The 21,054-nt window shown below is 41.3% G+C and overlaps 2 protein-coding genes across 9 annotated transcripts in view; one reads left to right on the top strand and one right to left on the bottom strand.

The window, feature by feature from the left end:
* The window catches only part of LOC129192909 (dr1-associated corepressor), a 9,569-nt gene extending 804 nt beyond the window's left edge, over positions 1–8,765 (bottom strand). Inside the window, exons 1-7 of one of the 7 annotated variants that reach the window (XR_008573520.1) lie at positions 8,696–8,765; positions 7,119–7,299; positions 6,356–6,493; positions 4,012–4,128; positions 2,595–2,694; positions 1,101–1,220; positions 959–1,037 (exon numbers count right to left, since the gene is read on the bottom strand). Coding sequence is in view for 3 of the 7 variants with exons in the window: in XM_054797348.1 (XP_054653323.1) it covers positions 1,215–1,220; positions 2,595–2,694; positions 4,012–4,128; positions 6,356–6,493; positions 7,119–7,231 (474 nt within the window). In the remaining 4 variants the exon portion in view is untranslated. Of the gene's footprint in view, positions 1,221–2,594; positions 2,695–4,011; positions 4,129–6,355; positions 6,494–6,557; positions 6,631–7,118; positions 7,300–8,695 lie in introns of all 7 variants that reach the window. The other 6 variants (XR_008573519.1, XR_008573521.1, XR_008573518.1 and 3 more) reach the window with 6 other exon arrangements.
* A 1,982-nt stretch (positions 8,766–10,747) lies between these two features.
* Positions 10,748–20,944, top strand: si:dkey-177p2.18 (phospholipase B1, membrane-associated). Of its 2 annotated transcripts, XM_054797344.1 has the most exons (15): positions 10,748–10,823; positions 10,907–10,938; positions 11,085–11,163; positions 11,228–11,286; positions 11,378–11,445; positions 11,716–11,759; positions 15,729–16,006; positions 16,069–16,149; positions 16,210–16,275; positions 16,336–16,427; positions 16,494–16,575; positions 19,444–19,545; positions 19,640–19,735; positions 20,435–20,506; positions 20,593–20,944. In XM_054797344.1, the coding sequence occupies exons 1-15, from the start codon at positions 10,763–10,765 to the stop codon at positions 20,710–20,712; spliced, it is 1,332 nt and encodes a 443-aa protein (XP_054653319.1). In that variant the 5' UTR covers positions 10,748–10,762; the 3' UTR covers positions 20,713–20,944. The 2 variants fall into 2 exon arrangements, with proteins under 2 accessions (XP_054653319.1, XP_054653318.1); XM_054797343.1 differs by having other exon boundaries at positions 16,069–16,275.
* The last annotated feature ends 110 nt before the right edge of the window (positions 20,945–21,054 follow it).

Genomic DNA, 21,054 nt, shown 5'->3' with positions numbered 1-21,054 from the left:
TGTCATCACACAGAGATCAAGTTCCCGCCACTGAAAAGGTGTGTTCAATGTCTGCAGTGTAATTAACACTGCTGCCTCAAGAGGTCGCTGCTGTATAACAGCTGACGCCATCTTAACTGTACAGTAGTGTACATTAGTGGTCCCCAACCTTTTTTAATCCACGCATTTGCATCTAATGCTATTTATTTATGTATACAACATCGTATATAACCGAGGGTTTTAATAAGATGGAACTGACGCTATGACAGCTTAACATTTAGGAAGAACGACTAGCAGCCGCACACTTCCGGCCTTCACACTAAACGCGCCACGCACAAAATGACGACAGACTGACCTTTGTTACGAGCCTTAAGTTTGCTTTCCAGAAAAAAACATTATCTCATCGTTTTTTGATGTGTCGGTAAGTGTGCCAGCATGAATTCACTTGACATTTCATAAATACAAACACTAAAAGTCAACACACACATAACGTCATCAAAGCCCACCTTTATGCAGTCACACCCATCACCAGCACCAGCATTTGGGAACAACGACGAGGTTAAAGAAGAACGGGAAAAACGGAAAAAAAAAATCTTAAACTTTCATTTTCTCTCAATGCACACAACTACGGCCCACTGGGACTGCCGAAAACTGATTAAACAAAACGACAAATGTGCAAAAAGTTTTTAACAGCATTATTTTCTAACAAAATAATACCTTTTATTTACATTTATATTTACAAAACAATTTTTAAAGACGTGCCTTTTTAAAAAAAGCATTAATTAATTCATTTTTTTTATTTTTAATCCTCATTAGGGTCACGGGAATATGCTGGAGCCTATCCTAGCTAACTTTGGGCAGGGTACACCCTGGACTGGTCGGCAATTTTGAGTCGCCAATAAAAGGGATAGTTGGGATTTATTTGCATGAAGTTGTATGACATCCCCATCAGCAGTGTAGTGTATCAACAATGACTTACCCCCCACTTTGTTCCGTGAGCCGAGTTCTGGTTGGATTTTAGTGAGGAGGAACGTAGTTCCGGTTAGTTGCTGGGGTCACTTAATTTCAAAAGATTAACACATTTGCATCACAAAACTGTTGCTAAAAAAAAACCCTCATACCTCTCAGTCGCCCTGCGTTATTTCCTCTCACTACGTGCTCTCATCTGTCAATTGTTGTGTATGTGTTCCACAGCGGAGGAAGACTGCTGCGATGAGGTCTCCATTATGCGCATGTTAACACTGTGGAACACACACACACACAACAATGGGCAGGTGAGAGCGCGTAGCGATACGAACGGAGAGGAAATAACAGCGGGAGACTGAGAGGTCCTGACTTTTTCGTTACCAATGGTTTGTTGATGCAAATGTATTACTCTTTTGAGAAGCCAAAGTCTTAAAGGGATAGTTTGTATTTTTTTTACATGAAGAGTTGTATGACATCCCCATCAGCAGTGGACTACAGCAACAGTGACTTAACCCCCCACTTGGTCCCATGAGTCCAGTTCTGGTCGGAGATCCGTGACGAGGAACGTAGTTCCGCTTAGTGGCTGAGGCCATTAAAGTAAAGAGTTTGGCTTCTCAAAACAATATGCGTTCAAAAGAGTAATACATTTCCATCACATAAATGCCTCCTCAAAAAAAAAAACCTCACAAAATGCTTGCCATTATATTTTACCCCCGCCTTATCACTGCGCGCTGTCGCCTGTGCGTTCTGATGCATGTGACGAAGACGCCTGCATCTTCTTCCGCTGTGGAACACATACGTAAACAAGATGGCCACGCCGCTCCGTCGCGGAAGAAGAGTGGCATTACTGCAAGCGTCTTCTTCACATACACAAGAATGCACGGGTGACAGTGCACAGAGATACGGCAGGAGAAAACGCAGAGTGTTTTGTGAGATCAAATTTTTTTGAAGAGGCATTTTTGTGATGCACATGTATTACTCTTTTGAGAAGCCAAATGCTTTACTTAAATAGGCACAGCAACTAAGCGGAACTCGTCACGGATCTCTTTTGTGGTTACGACGCACTCACATAAAGAAGCTGTGCGCGGCAGAAAAATACGTCGTCACGTCTCTACACTGAAGGACAACATCCCTTTCCTTCTTTTTAGTGGAATTTTTTTCCATTCATTGTGTCTCCAAAGCACGAGTCAGACAATTCTGATGGTACTGATGTGCACCAAAGAAAGTGCAGTGAAATAACACTCAAATGCTCAAAAAGTGGAGAGAAAGTATCTGCTCCTATGAAACTGCCAGTGGTAACTACGCAGTGTAGTGGCCTCATTATTGAGACTTCCTGCTCTCAATAAGCCTGTCTCTCCCTCCCTTGCAAAGTCCCTTCCAGAGTGCAAGACGACCACAGGGATAAAAGTGAGGAATTGTTCACTTTTTTTAAATTTTCTCACTGTTTCATTGTATTCTTGTGTTGTATAGTTTATATGTCCTTCATGTGTTCTGTGTACTTTGTGAGTAACCTAGGTGTTCATTTAGGTATAAGCGCCGACTTACACTAAAACTCCACTTAGATCACCGTCACAGGAACGGACCGAGACATAGACCGAGGACCTCCTGTATTAAAAATAATGACTGTAATAATAGTGAGTTGAGTTTACACTGGAGCTTGAGTCATTGCCAAGCGAGTCGAGGCTTTGCTGTGGTGCATTTTCATCCATTTCTGCCGTTTTTTGGACATGGACATCAGGTCTCTGTGCCCTGCACACAACAAAGTGACAATTACAATTCGTGTGGGGGTGCCTTTTTCCACTGAGGATCACACAGAGAAACAGTGAAGGACATTTTGTACATTAAAGATGCTAATCCAATCCTTTTCCATGTAGCTTGTCCTCACTAGGGTCGCAAGGGATATGCTGGAGCCTATCCCAGCTGACTTTTGGGTGAGAGGCGGGGCACACGCTGGACTAGTCGCCAGCCAGTCGCAGGGCACAAAAGCAATCCAGTGCAGTTCAATACATTCTAAGCTATATGAACAAAACACACACATCTTAGCTCTGTGTCATAGGTGACAAAACAAATGAATGTAACATCTAATAATATAACAAAACTCTTTTATTTTTGCACTATGCAGAGGGTAAAAAAAAAAAAAACAGCCAACAAAACAGTCAGGATTGTTGTGCAGAAACACATTTAAGTTCACATAGAACAGTGGTCAACATGATATAGTACAGATGCACATGCACAATAATAAACACATTCAAAAGTGAGCTGAACCTGTAATAGTAATGAATTTATCTGTATGAACCACTGTATAAGTTGCTGGCACCAGCATCATTCAAGCATGAATAAAGACACTAACAGAACTGCCAACCTTAAAAAATTTGATGAGTGTAGCACCCACTGCCTCTCCTGCTCCCATAGAGGGAGCCGCCCCACTATTTGAGAATCACTGGCTTCAGTCAAACACTCATCACAGTATAATGTCTATTAAATGATAATGATAAAAGCTAATGTTATAAACAGGGATGTCCCCATTGTCAGCAACAAGCTTGCTCGCTCAGTACGTCCAAACTAAGTTTGGCCTTTGGACTGTAAATATGCAATTATCCGGAGTATAAATTGCACTTTTTTCATAGTTTGGCTGGTCCTGGGATTTATAGTCAGGTGCGACTTAATGCGCTAAACTAAATTTAACCTAAAGTGGGGGGGTGGTTGTTGACACCGACACCGAGTGACTGCAATAATACATTGGGCTCAGCTTGTAACGCCGTTAAGCACACAAATTAAATGATGCAGAGCATACCGGACGCTTTGTTTTAGGCTTTAATGACTCTTTCATGTTGCATTCATGTGTGTCGTGCCGACTGAGCCCACTTAGTCCACAGTTTCATACGTTGCACTTGACTTGCTCTTATACAGATGTATGTGGCACATAGCAACATAGTGCTTTCCAAATTGTGCCATTGCCTGCATTATTGAATTGGACTCTATATTGGTGTCAGTTGATATCGGTGTCGGTAATGAAGTGCTGGACAAGACTGTGTCGGTATATCAGATAGGGGTAAGGAAGCTTACCTGTACATTGGCCACACGCTCAGTCCTCTGTTGTCTTTCTGTGTAGTTGTAAACGCAGCTTGCTGCGCCAGGTCTTTGAGGAAGTGGAAGGGCATCTCTGACTCAATGCACTGCTTCCTAACACACACACAAATATACACTCTTTGAGGCTGCCATGATTACTGAACAGTAGGGATGTCCCGAGCCACATTTTTTGGCTTCCGATCCAATCCGATTTTTTTTATAGTCTTGCCAATCCGGTCCTGATCCTTTTTTTAAAGAAGCTTTTGTTACAAACATGCATTTGTGGAATTCATCCATCCATCTTCTATGCCGCTTATCCTCATTAGGGTAGTGGGTATGCTGGAGCCTATCCCAGCTGACTTTGGGCAAGAGGCGGGGTACACCCTGGACTGGTCGCCAGCCAATCGCAGGGCACAGAAATACACAACCAACAACCAGTCACTTTCACATTCATACCTATGGACAATTCAGTCTCCAATTAACCTAACATGCATGTTTTTGGAATGTGGGAGGAAACCGGAGTACCCGGAGAAAACCCACGCACACACGGGGAGAACATGCAAACTCCACACAGAGATGCCCAAGAGAGTCGAACCCAGATCTTCCAGATCTCCTGACTGTGTGGCCACAACCACTAGGCCACCGTGCAGCCCGATAACAGCTCTTCAAAGCATTAAAAATAATGCAACCAAAGTATTGCTGAATTGACTTTTTTATTACACAGCATGACCAACAATATTGTTTGGCTTTTGTAACAAACTTCTCTGAGTCAGTTCTCTAATCCAATAAAAGATATATCCAATAAAAAAAAAATGTCCATCCAAGAATGGATAAAATTGGAAAAAAATGGGCATGCAAAATACTTTTAGGGTACGACTAATCATTAAACATGGTTATAGTTCAATTTGTGGTGTGATTTACAAGATATGACATTTTTCAACAAACTCTCTTCAGCCTAATAGTAATTTATTGACAATCCCTAGTGCAAACCACCAGCGGGTAGAGCAACACTCCCATGTGAGCAGTGGCGGAGCCAGAAATGTTTCATTGGGGTGGCCAAGGTGAAACCATTACTCACATAGGGGTGGCAATAAGTTGATACAGTGTTCCCTTGTTTACCGCGGGGGATAGCTTCCAGGATCAGCCCGCAATAAGTGAAATCCGCGAAGTAGCCAACTATATTTTTGTACATTATATATGTTTTAATGGTTTTAAAACCCCTCACCACACATTTTATACACTTTTCTCAGACAGCCATTAACATTTTACCACATTTCTCTCTTGTTCAAACACAAGTTCAAATTCCGTTTGAATTTTATTGATCAACTTACGAGACTGGACACAAGAAATTAAGTGACTCATTTCACTCCCCTGATCGTGGCTTGTCCTGGCACCGTTAGGCTGTAGCGTTTTTGTATCCTTGTTCGTCCTCCATGAATTGAAGACTCATTTACAGTATTCCAGGCACCCTACAGCCGCGTAACTTCTGCCTTCATTCAGCATGTATGATCGCTACAACAGGAAACAGGCAGTCCTGCACAAGGAGATTGGGTGACAATGGTCTACAGCCAATCAGGATGCAGAACACAATGAGCGGGTTCTCCCTTAACTAATCAGGACTGTTGTGACTCTATATTGACTGAGACAAACTGGACAGTCTAGACACGTCTTCAACTCTCACATGAGCATACAACACCCTCTACTGGTAGCAGTAGTAAATACAATAACAGACACATGTAACAGAGCACCGATAGATCACTCGAATACACCACAAGGACGCAGAACACAATGGCCGTTCACATATGCTGTTAAAAAAAACATGCAAAATTGCACTTTAAAAAAATCAGCAAAAGAGCGAATCCGCGAAAGGTGACCCGCAACGTAGTGAGGGAACACTGTACCTGAAATGTCTAGATGGGCAGTAGGGTGAGACCAAGTGTGGCCACCATTGGCCACGACGTAGTGCCACCACTGGGTACAAGCTCCCTGCTCTATGACACACCAGTCGGGACACAGTGAGGGGGAGCTACCGCTGTAGCTACAGAGCCGAATGTCCAACGTCAAACAAAAATTAACTACACCACGGTACACCGCGGACATGTCTGCATGGTGGTGTTGCATTTTCTTCTTCTTGCGGGTGGCAACCAGCTTTGAGGCGCATTACCACACCTGCCATGTTGGAGTGTGGCTCAGAGTTACGAACGTGATACGGCAATCTCGTGGCGGAAGCCAATATTATCCAATCTTCAAAATACAGCGGATCGGCAACCAATCCCTATCCGATTCTCCCTACCGAACAGTCCAGATAGGATGTTGTGCTGTAGAAGTACAGTAAACTCACATGTGTGCCACGGACACCATGCTGCTCTGCTTGGACTCTGTGATCAAAGACGTTTTAGTGAGCAGAGACTTCAGGAACATCTCCAGGACTCGTGCTGACCTCTGCGGTTCAGGACCACACACCCTTGCATGTCCTACACTGATTTTAATAACAATGCAGTGAAAACAAATCTGAAAGCATAACCAAACTGGAAAAAGGATACAGATGATCACAGGCACCGCCATCGCAATCCTCCCCACCTCAGCGTTCTTCTGCATGATCTTTTTGATGCGATTCTGACAACAACCATTAGAGGTTCATTTCACATTCACATCATATCACACACATCATAGTGTGGAATGTCAAATACTGCCACTAGAATACAAAGCCACAGGGCACAACATTAGGTACACAATCTAATAATTGGACAAAAAGTAAATTACAAAAAGTCTGCCTTTACAAAGACAGTAATATTCATTTTTAAGTGGTTTACAACATGTTTATTATTATGCTCATGCTGAGAGCTTTTGTTATATTTTGACTTCTATTGGAGAAATATTATCTCTGGTTATGCTTTATATTATTATTATTATTAAGATTGTGTACCTCATGTTAAGCTCAGTAAGTGACAGTTTCATCCAGGAATCAATCGGCTTCCAAGTATTTAGGTTTCCTACAGCCCTTGAAGGCATCACAGCTCCATGCTAGCTACGTGGACATGTTAGCTGTCGGCTATAATGAACTTCAACAGTCGTACATCAAACTTTTCCAAGGAAACACTCACTGGCGAGAAGCGAACATCATATCGTCTCTTGTGTCCTGGCATCTTAACGTGTCCACGCCGCGCGGCTCCTTCACATTATTCATGTTTTGTCCCCGAAGCGTCGCCGCGTCCATTTGTTTACCTTCTTCAGCCGGAAGAAAGGAAGCTAGCTAGTAGCTGAGTGGTCACCTGACAGGCGCACCTGAAATATATTTTTATTTATTTATTCTTATACTTGTTGAAAGGGACGCTGATTTTTTGTATCAGCCCACCCAAAATAAACAGAAAATATAGAAAAACAAATGAATAACACGACGATAAAAGGCTTTACAGATACAGTACATCGAAGGACCAATAAATATCAGATTATCCTCATAATGTTGACATACTATTTTTTAAAATCTTGACTGGGAAATCAAAATAGTGAAAACTGCAGCTTTTTAAAAGATGGACCACTCTGAATAGATTACTTAATTTTTTAATGCTTTAAATATATTTTTAGAAATCTAATGTATACCAACCTATCATTGCAAGTTAGGTTACAAGTAATTTTAGAAGCTAAAGTCCATCACATCAGGCACGTGCACAGAAAGACCCATAGTGGTGCTTAAGCGCCTGCTTTTTTGCCCTGCAGGAGAAAAGTGCCCTTTTTGCTGGAGTGTAGATTGTTTTTTCATTCATTTAAGAAAAAAAAGGACACTCAGTGACTCATCAAGTTTTGATATCTGACAAGGCATTTATTTGAGTTCTTGTGAGACTTCTTCCCTGATTTGCTGAGGAGGCGCTCACAAGTGCCAACCGTGCCCCCCGATGCCCTTCAATTTTCAGCAAGGATATTTTTTGATTGTTTTTTTGTAGTATATTATTTGGTTGTTAAAAAGAATACAACTTGGTCTTCTTTTGTCTGTTTTTTGCCTGTTATTCATTCATTTATTTCAATTTGATCATTTGAGTTTGTATTGGTTGTATTAACTAAAATAACTGTAAAGTTGAAAGTATGCTGCTGTGATTTTTGTCATAAAAATAATATGAGTAAAATAATAATAATGTGAAAAGACACTGCCTATTTTTTAATGGAAAAACATTTTTGAAGGTTTTTTGATTTTGCCAAAAATCATCAAGTTTGTGGGGTCACGAATGCTGAATTGCAAATATGCAGGGATCTTTATTCATTCAGTCTATCGTCACACACTATTGGTGGGTGGTAAGCGACATCTGTAGTCACAGCTGGGCCACACGGACGGAAACATGACTGCCAATTTGCACATCTCCGATTTATTATTTCGCTTTCATTGATCTTTCATTGGCACAGATCGAGATTTTAACATTCATTTTAATAAAAGTACAATGAAAAAAATATGACTGGACAAACAAACTTTGTTATTTAAACAAGTCACAAAACAACCGAGGGTTTTAATAAGATGACCACTGATGCTGTGAAAGCCGAACATGAAGCAAGAATGACTACCAGCAACACACTTCTGGCCTTCACATTAAAAGCGCTATGCATCACATCTTGTCTGACTTCACTGAACAAAAGTCTCACAAATGTTGCTACCAGCAACATCAAATTAAACGCACAAAATGAACAGACTCACCTTTGGTACGAGCCTGGAGTTTGTTTTCTAGAAAAAAGATTATCACAGCCCCGTTTGGATCTGCCCACGAACCAGTACCGGGCCGATGCCCGGGGGGCGGGGACCACAGCTGTGCATGAAACCCCCCATCGTACAGGTGGTCCTGGCATATGACATTATGAAATGCTTATTGTCCCACAAAGTGACAAAGATATTATTGTCAGCATTTAATATATAATAATAATAATCATTATTATTATTAGTTCATAATATTACAGCTTTTTTTAAAAAGCATATTTTTTTATACTTCAGCTCTATGCTACTAAAATTTGAAAGACCTCGTTATGTTTATTTTTGTTTGTTTATTCTCGTAAAATTGCAACTTTTTTTCTTGTTAGAATACAACTTTAACTTCCCTTAAAATGACGGCTGTTTCAACCTTCTTCTCTTCGATGTTTTTCTTGTGATTATAACTTTACTACCATGATATTTTGTCTTTATTCTCCTAACTTTATAACCATGCTCAAAATGTCCTGCAGCGTGGACTGCCTTGTCTTCGGCCGGGGTGCCTGGAAAAACTCCCTCTGGGGAAGAAACCTTGGACAGAACCCAGGCTCTGTGGGCCGACCGTCTGTCTCGACCCATTGGGTTGAGTTATAAAAATAAATAGAAAAAATAGAGTAGCGGGATAGATAGTAGATCAAGCCAGAAGTCTTAGTCTTAGTCCAAGGAACACAGAGGAGTGTTTCTGATACATATCAGGGTATCAGTGTATTAGGGGTTAGTTTTATGTACGTATATGCTTTAGCAAAGAGATGAGTTTTGAGTTTACTTTTAAATAGGGAGAGGGTGTCTGCCCCCCGGATAGAGTAGGGGAGATGGTTCCATAACAGAGGAGCCTAATAACTAAATGCTCTACCTCCCATTTTACTCCTAAAAATTGTAGGAGTGGCAAGTAATTGTAAATTCTGGGAGTGAAGTGTTGTACTGGGTTGATAGGGTTCTAGGAGTTCTTTAAGATATACTGTGGTCCCACAATTTGAAGTGTACAGTATCAGCTTCATTTGTCCTTCATGGCTGCTCTCCTGTCAGCAGACAGCAACATAGTTTCATTCAGTCTCAGTCAGTCGCTGCAAGTTTTCTCACTTTAAATTAATTTAACTCAGAGCCCGGCGCCAAAAGTTTTTTTTTTTCCCCACAAACGAAACGACCTTGATGAAGTTAGCACTCACATGGCTATTGTCTGAAAGCACTGAGTCAGTAAATGTTACCGTCCAAGTCAATTTTCTAAATGTCCCATTGTGTCTTCTGAGATGAGTTTCAGCCTGAAAACATGATTTGTTGCTACTTTGTTGCAGGGCTTCAAGTACAGCGTGGCCTTCAAGCAGCACGGCCCACTCGTTACCTATGCTGAGAGGTCTGATCATTTGACTACTGTATGTCAACATTCGCTAGTATCAGTCATGAATGAGTTCCACTTGCAGATGTCATTAACAGTATAAACTACATCCTGCGTGCTGGTCTTCATAGAAGTCATCTTTTTGGGAATGCTGGCGACTGGCATGTTGGCCTATTTTGCCGTGGACCGCACTTGAGCCCCGAGAGGTAAAGGCTTCCTCCGCTGATGCCGTCATCACCGTTGGTCCAGGAGGATGAAGCTTGAATCCTTCTCGAGTTTAGAGGTCAGCACATGATTGGCACAAGCACAAATCCCACCTCCACTTCTAGTTTCTAAGTTTAGCTTTAGTTGTGTGAATGCCACATATAAAATTTTGCACCATTTTTCATGTATTTACTCCGCTTCTTCTTTTGCTTCTTAAAATTCAAACCAATCCAGCGTCAAAATGTTCAGCTCATTCACAACAAGGTGCAAAACCAGCAGCAGTACGGAACACGAAGAATGTGCAAAAACACGAATGTTGTGTAATGTTGATGTTCAGAATTCCGTCATTTGTGAATGCACCTTGCTTGCCGTGACCTAGTGGCAGCGCCGCTGACTGCAGAGACCAAAGGTCACGCAATCAGTACTTTTTGGTACAGTGATCATTCTTTACCACACCTTTGTCACGTTAGCACAGCTGTAGCAGTATGTTCTCTTGTGCGCTGCTCGGGACTGTTGTTCTCACTTTTAGCATATGCCACTCAGACGGTAGGTGCCTTTTGGCCCACTTTGATTTGTGGATGTACAGCAACGTCAGCCATCACAACGTATATTTTTGCTGCTGTTTGCAGGCTTCACATTAGCAGGAGAGGACATTCAGCAGGTAAAATGACATTTTACTAGGTTTGAATCACAGCTATGGTTCATTCTGTTGCGTCTGGTTAGCATTTGCCTCCGTAAAGATGTGCATCGTGGCCTGAAGAATGTGTTCGACAGTCAATAATGAGGTCAAATGTGTTCCTCTTTCAGGATGATTTCCTCCACGCTCGCCTCCATCCACCCTTCCAGTGTCTGGACATGAGACCCTCTCCCAGCATCCCAACCTCAGGTCCCCTTCACACATCTGTAGAGCTGATGACATCATAATAACGCTGATCTCTGCTCTGATGTAGTCGAATATGTGAAAGCTGCAGACGTCAAGGTCATCGCCGCGCTGGGAGACTCGTTGACAGTGAGTCAAGTGTTGTTTTTGCATCAAAAAATACACAAAGCGCATTGAAAACCCGCGTGGTGTCGATGTGTAACCACATTTTCACTTACAGACAGCCATTGGTGCTAATGGCTCCACTATTCTTTCCATTCCTTTTGAATTTCGCCAAGTGTCATGGAGGTAAACGAGAGCGTACACTCGCTGGTCACTTCATTGGGTACACATTCTAATGAGATCCAATATCAGGAATTCTGCCTCGACAATAATTGACATTAATAATAACAGTGATCACAGACATTTACTCGCATGTAAGGCAGCTGAAAGGTTATCTACAGCTTGTCTAAATGTCCTTTAAGCTTCATTTATCTCAAGTAGGGTGACACTTTTATGAGCGCTAACTAGCATTCCTAAAAGGTGTGGTTGTTGTTCTCTCTTTTTCTGTCATTGCAGCATTGGAGGATATGGAACCTACCAGAATGTAATTACACTTGCAAGTAAGTTTATGATTTTTTTATTTTATTTTTATGAAACTAACACTTTCCAGGTAATAATGCTAGCATTAGGTTTGAGGACCTCGGAGCCAATGCATAAAACAATAAAAAGATTTTGTCTGAATTAAGTTTCTTTAAGATCTTTAAGAGAGTCACATAGTGACAAAAGTATATTATTCTGTGGCTTAGACTTGTTATTCATTAAGTAAATAAAATAGTGCCATGAAGCTCGTATCTGGCTGTGAGCAGAGCAACTAACTAGTACAACATTTGACGCCAACTAAAACAATAAACACTGATGTTTTGTTGTAATTACATTTCTTTAAGGTCTGTATGTGAGTCACGGTGTCAAAAATATGTTATAATTTGGCTTGGAGTCACTTCAAAAATAGAAATCCTTCATGCAGCTTCGTATCTAGTTGTTAGCAGAGTAGGCAAGGCAGGCAAATCAAGTATATTTACAGAGCACAATTTCATACACAAGGTAATTCAAAGTGCTTCACAGAAAAGAAGGGTAAAATCACCTTATAAAATAATTCCATAAAACATAAAATCATTCTAAAATCATGACATAAGGTTCCATAAATCATAAATAATTCCATCCATCCATCTTCTATGCCGCTTATCCTCACTAGGGTCGCGGGTTGTCAGGGGAACTTGCTGGTAGTGGACCGTTGATGAAGCGGTTGCTTAGCGCTTGACTGTGGAATGTGCTTTTCGTCCTTGAATTGTCTGGAGTTGTCTTGAGCCCACGCATGTAGGGGGACAGCCGTGGTCATGCCTCACACACCAGGTGCTTCTTTATCTCAACTGCTTTCTCTCAGTCCACTCACAGTACTTTGCCACTTCTACAGAATACACGGAGAATCACAGTGATACTTGAACGTTTGATTAACTTCAGATAATAAAATATAGAGTATGTGCATACATTGGTATTTGATATTGTAAGATATATAAGAAAATCCTTAACACGGGTATGCTGGAGCCTATCCCAGCTGACTTCGGGCGAGAGGTGGGGTACACCCTGGACTGGTCGCCAGCCAATCGCAGGGCACATATAGACAAACAACCATTCACTCTTGCATTCATGCTTATGCACAATTTAGACTTGCCAATTCCATGAAACAAAAAAAAAAGATTAAAAAAATGAAGAGTGCAGATAAAATACGGTCAGTTGTCATATGCACAGTTGAATAGAAGTGTTTTCAGCTTGGATTTGAACATTGCCAGAGTTGAGGATAGTGGCACATCCTCTGCAAGACTGTTCCAGATTTTGGCAGCATAAAACTGAAACGCAGCCTCACCGTGTTTAGTCCTGACTCTGGGCACCCCCAGGAGACCACTCCCTGAGCTTCTCAGAGGTCAAGATGGTTTATGTGGCTCAAACTTGTCAGAGATGTACTTGGGCGCAAGACCATGAAAAGACTTGTACACAAGCAGAGCCATTTTAAAGTCTATTCTCTGAGTGACAGGAAGACAGTGCAGAGACCTGAGTACTGGACTAATATGGTCATATTTCCGGGTTCTAGTCAGGACTCGAGCAGCAGCATTCTGGATGTACTGCAGCTGTTTTACTGCTCGTTTAGAGAGCCTGGTGAGAAGGCTGGTACAGTATTCTAGCCTGCTGGAGACAAAGGCATGGATTAGTCTCTCTAAATCTGGTTTACACACTATTCCCTTCATTATGGCAATGTTTTTAGGTGGTCAAAAGCTGATGATGTTGCTGATTTAATGTGGCTGTTAAAGTTCAGATCTTAGTCCATTAATACATCTAGATTTTTAACCTGATGATTAGGTTTTAGAGAAAGAGTCTCACGGTGACTGATGACACTTTCTCTTTGTTTCTGTGGGCCAAAGACAATGGGCCTCATTCACGAAACGTTCTTACGCACAAATGTGTTCTTAAAGTGTGTTCTTACGAAGATTTTTGGCATTCACGAAACGTGTTCTTAACACACAGTTCTTAGATCTAAGAACAAATTCTACGAACGCTCAGGAGGACTCTTACGCACAAGCAAAGCTTGCACTTTGAATGCACAATGAATCGCCCTCATGATGGATTTTGCAACCTGATCCCCAAAAATGTAGTGCAAATAAAATATCCCAACAATTATTTATCATCAAAACAACTAAAATATACTCCATGGATAAATATATATTCAAATCCCAATTCATCAAAAAAAAAGTAGCTGGCTGGACGTGCGCTGCGCAGAGAGAGAATGTAAAGGGACCATTAGATTTATTTGCTGAAAGCCACGAATATTTGATGTCCCGCTTCAGGCTTCAGGCTTCCCTCTCTATTCTTGCAGGTGTGCAGGATCATCAGAATAACATCGCAATGAAACGTGGTGTGTCTATTGCGCACGGAGCACCCCCAGATAACGACATGCGCCCCCAGCCACGTCTTGAGCCAGAGCACGGGGCTGCTGTATTAATTAGGCAGCGTCTAATTAAATGTAACCACAGAAAAAATACATTGTCACACACAAACTATGTATTTTGACTTTATTTTTCCATCATGATTGTGTAAATATTTTCTAGAGTTTCCGAAATGGTTTGGTTTTTGATTGATGGCCCACCTCCCGTTTCCTCCTGATCCCTCTGGGGCAGTCCAATCTTTTTTTTTAGTCTATTTTAAGTCAAAACACTTCTTTTTAACCTCTGCGGTGGTGCGTTTCTCCGTGGAAACGGCATTTATGTTGCCTGCAATGGTGCTCCATGCCGACTCTTTTTGGATGGCCAGATGACCGGTGGATACACGTGAAAATAAGGTGGTCTTGTGTTCGGTCACTCCTTGTAAAAGCACCTCTATTTCAGTAGAATTGAAGTTTTTCTTTCGTTTGTTGTCCAGCTCCTCCTCAGTCTTGCCCTTGCGCGTTGCCATCTCCGCCTCCAGCTGCCTGTTGCGCACGGCACATTTTTTACCTCATATAGGAAATAATAGGCGGTGACCTATGCAAATTAGGCATGACATGCACGGGCATCGCAGTTGGCATTCATCAACCTAAGAACACCGGTGCGAGCGATTATCCCTACTTAAGAACGTGTTGTGAATGTGGCACAGTTTCCAACCCGTGCCTTCTTAAGTACAGTTCTTAAGAAGACTTTTAAGAAGATGTTCGTGAATGAGGCCCAATGATTTCATTTGTGTTTGAGTTAAGCTGGAGAAAGTTGTTTTGCATCCACACACTGATCTGTTTGATGCAGTGACAAAGCAAATCTGTAGGACCATGTTCACCGGCCGTCAGTGACACGTAGAACTGAGCGTGGTCTGCATAGTTGTGGTAGGACACATTGCATCTGCGTATAAGCTGGCCTAAAGGAAGCATGTACAGATTGAACCATAGGGGTCCCAGGATTGACCCCCTGGGAAACCCCGTAGGTCATCTCCATTTGGTCATTTGGTAACTTACTTGTGCAACATTTGGAACCGAATAAAACAATAAACATTGATGCTTTGATGGAATTAACTTTCTTTAAGGTCTTTAAGTGAGTCGCATCGTGTCAAAAATGATTCTTTTGCACAGACTCATTATTCATGTAAAAAAATAGAAAACCTTCACTCGCATCTTGTTAGTTGTGTATCTAACTAGTTAAACATTGAATAAAACAAAACATTGATGTTTAGTTGGAATTAACTATCTTTGAGGTCTGAAGTGAGTGAGTCATATAGTGTCAAAAATGTTATTTTTTTGCTTTCTTGAATAACCTTTTATGCAGTAAGAATGTAGTGCAAACTAGTGCAACATTTGGAGCTGAATAAAACAATAAATATTCATACTTTGCTGTAATTAATTTTCTTTTAGCTCTTTAAGTGTGTCACACAGTGTCAAAAATGTGTTATTCTTTGGTTTAGACTTGGGAAATTATGTAAAAAACATGATAAACTTCAGGGGGCTATCTTGAAGCTATCAATGCTGTTTCACGCCCACTTCCAGTCTGCTTATCTGTCATCTTATTTGTTGGACACAGATATTTTCAAACTCTTCAATCCCAAGCTGCTGGGCCCGTCCCCAATGGCGACCTTTCACGGAAGGCCCACCACCATCAACCAGACAGGTTTCAACTTTGCCGTGACGGGGCACAACACGCTGCAAGTCATCCTCACATTTAGTTCAAAGCCTGTTGGTATGAAGATGTCAGATCCTTTGATTGATGCTGTTTATGTGCTCTCTGGCAGGAACGTGTCAGATCAGATCTGTCACATGATAAAAACCTTCAAATCATATCCTGTATGTCTCATCTTTCCGGTAATGCACAATAAATGCAATCATTATGTTGTTTAAATTCATTTAAGGTTGGTCTCTTTTAGGGTCTGAGCTTCCACGAGGACTGGAAGTTGGTGACCCTGCTGATTGGCATGAATGACATATGTGATTATTGCAAGAACAAGGTGGGCCTTTCTGGAACCTTCTCTGGAACCTTCATGGTTATTATTGTTCTTGTGTTGCAGACCCTGTTCTCTGCTGACAGTTTCATCCACCACATGACTGAAGCCCTCGACATGATGATGAACAAGGTGATCTTTTCCACTAACAATTACAAATAAAATCATATTCAATCTTCTTCCTGTCTTCAGATCCCGAGGACCATTGTGAATGTGGTGCAGATCCTCCCCATGAAGCCCCTCAGAGACGTCCACAAGCCGACGCTGGGCTGTCAGCTTCAAAAGTGACTTTTCATTTCATCTTCTTTCCGCTGCTAAGACCCTGAACTCATGCGATCACGTGACCTCAGGCGCTTCTGCTCGTGCCTTGTTCAACCTGAGGATAACTCCTCTGAGCTGGAGGAACTGGTCCAGGTGAACGTCCAATTCCAGGTGAATTTTTATTTTATTATTGACACTAAAGCACACTTTTACATTATCACTGATAATAGTACAGTGGATCCTCACGCATTCACGATTCAGCATTTAAGATGCCGCAAATTTGTGGATTTTTGGTCAAAAATTATGTATTTTTATTTATTCTCTGAAAATAAGCCATTTTTTCCGCAGAAAACACATCTCATTCACCATAAGTCTGTAAAAATTTATAAATACAGCGGAATCTTGGTTAGCATGTTTTTTGGTTAATGTCAAAAATATTCTTAATGTATTTTTATCACAAAACATTCTTCTTTGCAGCTTGCTAATGTAACCCGCCCTGTTTCGCACCGCCCGCACCGGGGCTCGAACACAGGACCTTCGCAATGGGATGCGAGAGCGCTGACCACACGGCAAAAAACCTAGACTGTCGACCGCGTGTTCAGCGCATCTCTTAAGGTAGAGGGAGTGAGGTTTACCAACGTACACTTGCGCAGCCTCACAGGCTGGCATCCGTTACACTAATACATGGAAACAGGAACCGGAAGTCTGCTCCGTCGCCTGTATATGATCTACTTTTTGTCACCTTCTTTATCAAAATGCTGGCACCTGAAGCTTTCTTTGGCTTTTGGGTTATTTTGCAGCCATGATCCAAAGAAAAGCAGAGAAACAATATTGAATTCAAGAAATAACTCATGGCTAAACACGACGTTAGTGTCCTTGTCGATCTCACTGCCACATTGTGTCTTTGTAGACAATCACGTCTTAAATTAAGGTAAAGGTAACCTTAAATGTTCATTCATCCCTTTCATTTATCATGTATATGTATTTATATGCATTTTTAATTGTTTTCTGCATGTAAAACTATAATTTTTGAACTATAAAACGTGTTTTGAGGTAACATTTTTAGCTTTCTGGAGCAGAATAATTGGATTTACATTATTTTATGTTACGGAAAAAGTGTTTCGGTTAGAGTGCGTTTTGGTTAGAGTCGGACCTTCTGGAACGGATTGCTGACGCTAACCAAGGTTCCACTGTATATCCATATGTTGTTTCCAACCACCGAGCCCATTTTTGATTTTTTCATGCTGCCGCCATGCGCCAAAATGTGGTGGGCGTGACAAGGATAGGATGCAGCAGCATTTGAAATGTCAGACATTCTGACCGTCTGACAGAACGCCCACTAACATTTTCGTCCAATCTCGTCTGATCAACAAAAACGCACACTTATCACACTTATCACAAAAACAATGAAAACAACACTGAACAGAACGCAGGTGACAATTTTATTAGGAACATGTACACGTGTGTGTCTTACAGTTCTTGTGATGTCAACATGGAACAAAAATGGTGTCTCTCACTTCAGCTGTGGCTAATTTATAACATTTTTGCAGGGGTATATTTAGTCATTTGGGGGCCCAAGGCAAACCTAGTCAATTTGGCCCACCACGTTCTTTTTTTTATCTTTTTACCTTTTTACAAAATGTGAGTATGTAATTTTGACCAGTTTTTCCTGCTTTTGAAATCTGTTCCAGCTATCTGTCATCTTAAGTTACATGGCCATCTTTATATACCCCCCCAACAACAATTTGAAATATATTCATGTTTATCATCCTTCTAACGAGTGTGAATATGAGAAAATTCTCCTATTTCCTGAACTAGATATAGTCCTTGACATCCTCCTGGGGGATTACTATTACCTAACAAGTGAATCATCTCCACGCTTTTACTGTAATTGATAAGCACATTAAGCGACTTTTAACTTTAATATTCACATGTTTGTGATGACAAGTGTCACTCTCAGCTTCATCTACTGCATTCTCCTCGGCTGACACTGTCAGTAGCGGTGCTGCTATCGTCGCGTCTACGCTTGTTGTGACTGTGGAAAAGGTTGACACCTTCGGTAGTTTCGATAAAGACTGTTTGTTTTCCATTCGCCTTCTCCTCTTCTCCGCTCCACTGGGGCAACTTCGTGCCCATAAGTTTGTTTCGTGACTCCCGTCTTCCGGAGTCAATGTGCACATGCACAGTAACATGGAATAGTCCATTGCATGAGAAGGGAGGGGCAGCGGTCAAAACGCTTATGAAAGATTAGGCATTTTGAATAATTATTTTCAATAATCAGTTTTTATAAGATGTTTGGGGGCCCCTGGAAATTGCCTGTGTTTGCCTGATGGTAAGTCTGCCCCAGCCTTTTTGTCACACTGTAGTTCACCAGTTTCACCACTAGATAAAGCAACTTCTGCTTAATCCGGGTCCGGGTCGCGGGGGCAGCAGTCTCAGTAGGGAAGACTTCCCGGTCCCCAGCCACCTCTTCCAGTTTCAACAGGAGGACGCCAAGGCACTCCCAGGCCAGCTGTGACATAATCCCTCCAGCGTGTCCTAGGCCTTCTCCCGGCTGGGCATGCCCGGAACACCTCACCAGGAGGCATCCGGACTAGATGCCTTAGCCACCTCAGCTGGCTCCTCTCGTTGTGAAGGAGCAGCGGCTCTATTCTGAGCTGCTCCCGGATGACCGAGTTCCTCACCCTATCTCTTAGGGTGTGTCCAGTCACCCTACGGAGGAAACTCATTTCAGCCGCTTTTATCCGTGACCTCGTTCTTTCAGTCTCGACCCCAATCTCATGACCACAGGTGAAGGTGGCAACTACGGTACACTTGTGCTTTCATACACGTCTGTTGGAATGATGTCTGGTGGCATATGTTGTGGTAGTCTACAAAAAACTAAATCACATAATTTCTCACAGTACTAATAAAACATATTTTGCCACTTTTGCATCAAAAGCATCAAAATGACAAGATGAAGTATCGGCACCTAAAAATGTAAATTTAGTCATGTTAGCTCATCATTATGATGATAATGATGAAGTCCTTTGTTGGCAGAGAAAACTGCGACAACTTCTCCAGGGTGATCGTTTCTTCAAAAAGGACTTTGCCGTCATTCTGCAACCTTTTTTGGAAAAGGCGGGACCGCCCAGACTTCCTGTAACACACACACACAAAAATGCAATGCAACAAGCACAAATTCCTTTTTGTAGCATCTAATTGATTTTGCTTTGTTTTTCTCTGAAAATATGAGGATGGTACAGTGGACTCCAGCTTCTTCACGGCCGACTGTTTCCATTTCACTGTCAAAGGACACGAGGAGCTGGCCAAGGGACTGTGGAACAACATGGTGACCTTTCAATAGTCCCTTTACACTAAACATCAATCTCTGCTTTGCAACACAGTCAGGACGATGGAAAACACTTTCACCACTAGCAATCATGTAAATAGCAATAATCTGTTCAAACTGTGGCCATCATAACAGCGTTATTAAGTATACAGGTGATGTTTTAAGTCACATTTGAAACTTTCTTAACTGGCATACAAGTGTAAAAAGAAGTGACGCACTGTGTAATAGCAAGATGTGAAAACAAAATGAGGTGGAAATAGAAAAAATGTGTTCCATGGTCAAGCTGTGGCCAGTATAAAGCTTTAGTAAGTAGACAGACAATGTTTTCTGTCACATTTTAACTTCCATAACTGTCATACAAGTGTAAAAAGAAATGAAGTACTGTGTAACAATAAAATGTAAAAACAAAATGAAGTGGATATAGAATTAATCTCTTCCAAGCTCGACCTGTGTGCATCATAAAAGCTTTACTAAGTGTACAGTGAATGTTTTAAGACAGATTTGATCTTTCTAGCCACTTCATACAAGTGTAAAAAGAAGTGAAGCAGTGTATAATGGTAAAACATAAAAACAAAACAGGATGTAAATAGAAATAATCTGTTCCAGGGTCAAGCTGTGTCCATCACAAAAGCTTAAAGATAAGAGTCTGTTAACTTTGTTAACAATTTCAAATGCATTGGACTTTTTTTTTCTTTCCAGTTCCAACCTGAAGGAGAAAAGGGGATGATTGAGAGCTTCTCAAAGCCAATAAAACTCATTTGTCCACCAAAGGTACAACACACCTCTCATGATCATATATTGTGTGCGCTCATGGACAGAAGTGTATTTTTTGAACATAATTCTATCACATTTTTCAGGAGCATCCTTACATTTACACCAGACCTAAGACCAAGTCATCTGCACCAACAATCAAACAATCTTCTCTGACTAAACTCTTATTTGTTTGTGTCCTCTATCATTCTCTGCACTACTACTGATAGTCATTAACATAAATCCGCACCATTAGCGGAGCATATGGAGCATATATAACATAGCATCAATGCATGATGTTTCCATAAAACTCCTAGTACACTTGATTGTTTTTATATCTCCTGACACATCTTTACTTGTGTTGTCAATGTTTGCACATTATACACTGTGTGTGCACAACGATGAAGATTTATTTCATATGATGATTTTTCAACATATTTTCCTTTATTTTCGATTGACCCACAGCACTGTAGTTATTGAATAATAAACATATTAACTTGACTGATCACACGGTGTATAATGGCTTTAATCTACCTGTCCAAACAAAATACTCACAATACTAATTTCCT

This window comes from Dunckerocampus dactyliophorus, chromosome 13, assembly GCF_027744805.1.
Source record: "Dunckerocampus dactyliophorus isolate RoL2022-P2 chromosome 13, RoL_Ddac_1.1, whole genome shotgun sequence".
In the NCBI taxonomy this organism is placed as follows: Eukaryota; Metazoa; Chordata; class Actinopteri; order Syngnathiformes; family Syngnathidae; genus Dunckerocampus; species Dunckerocampus dactyliophorus.
This window is presented reverse-complemented; position numbering and strand designations above follow the sequence as displayed.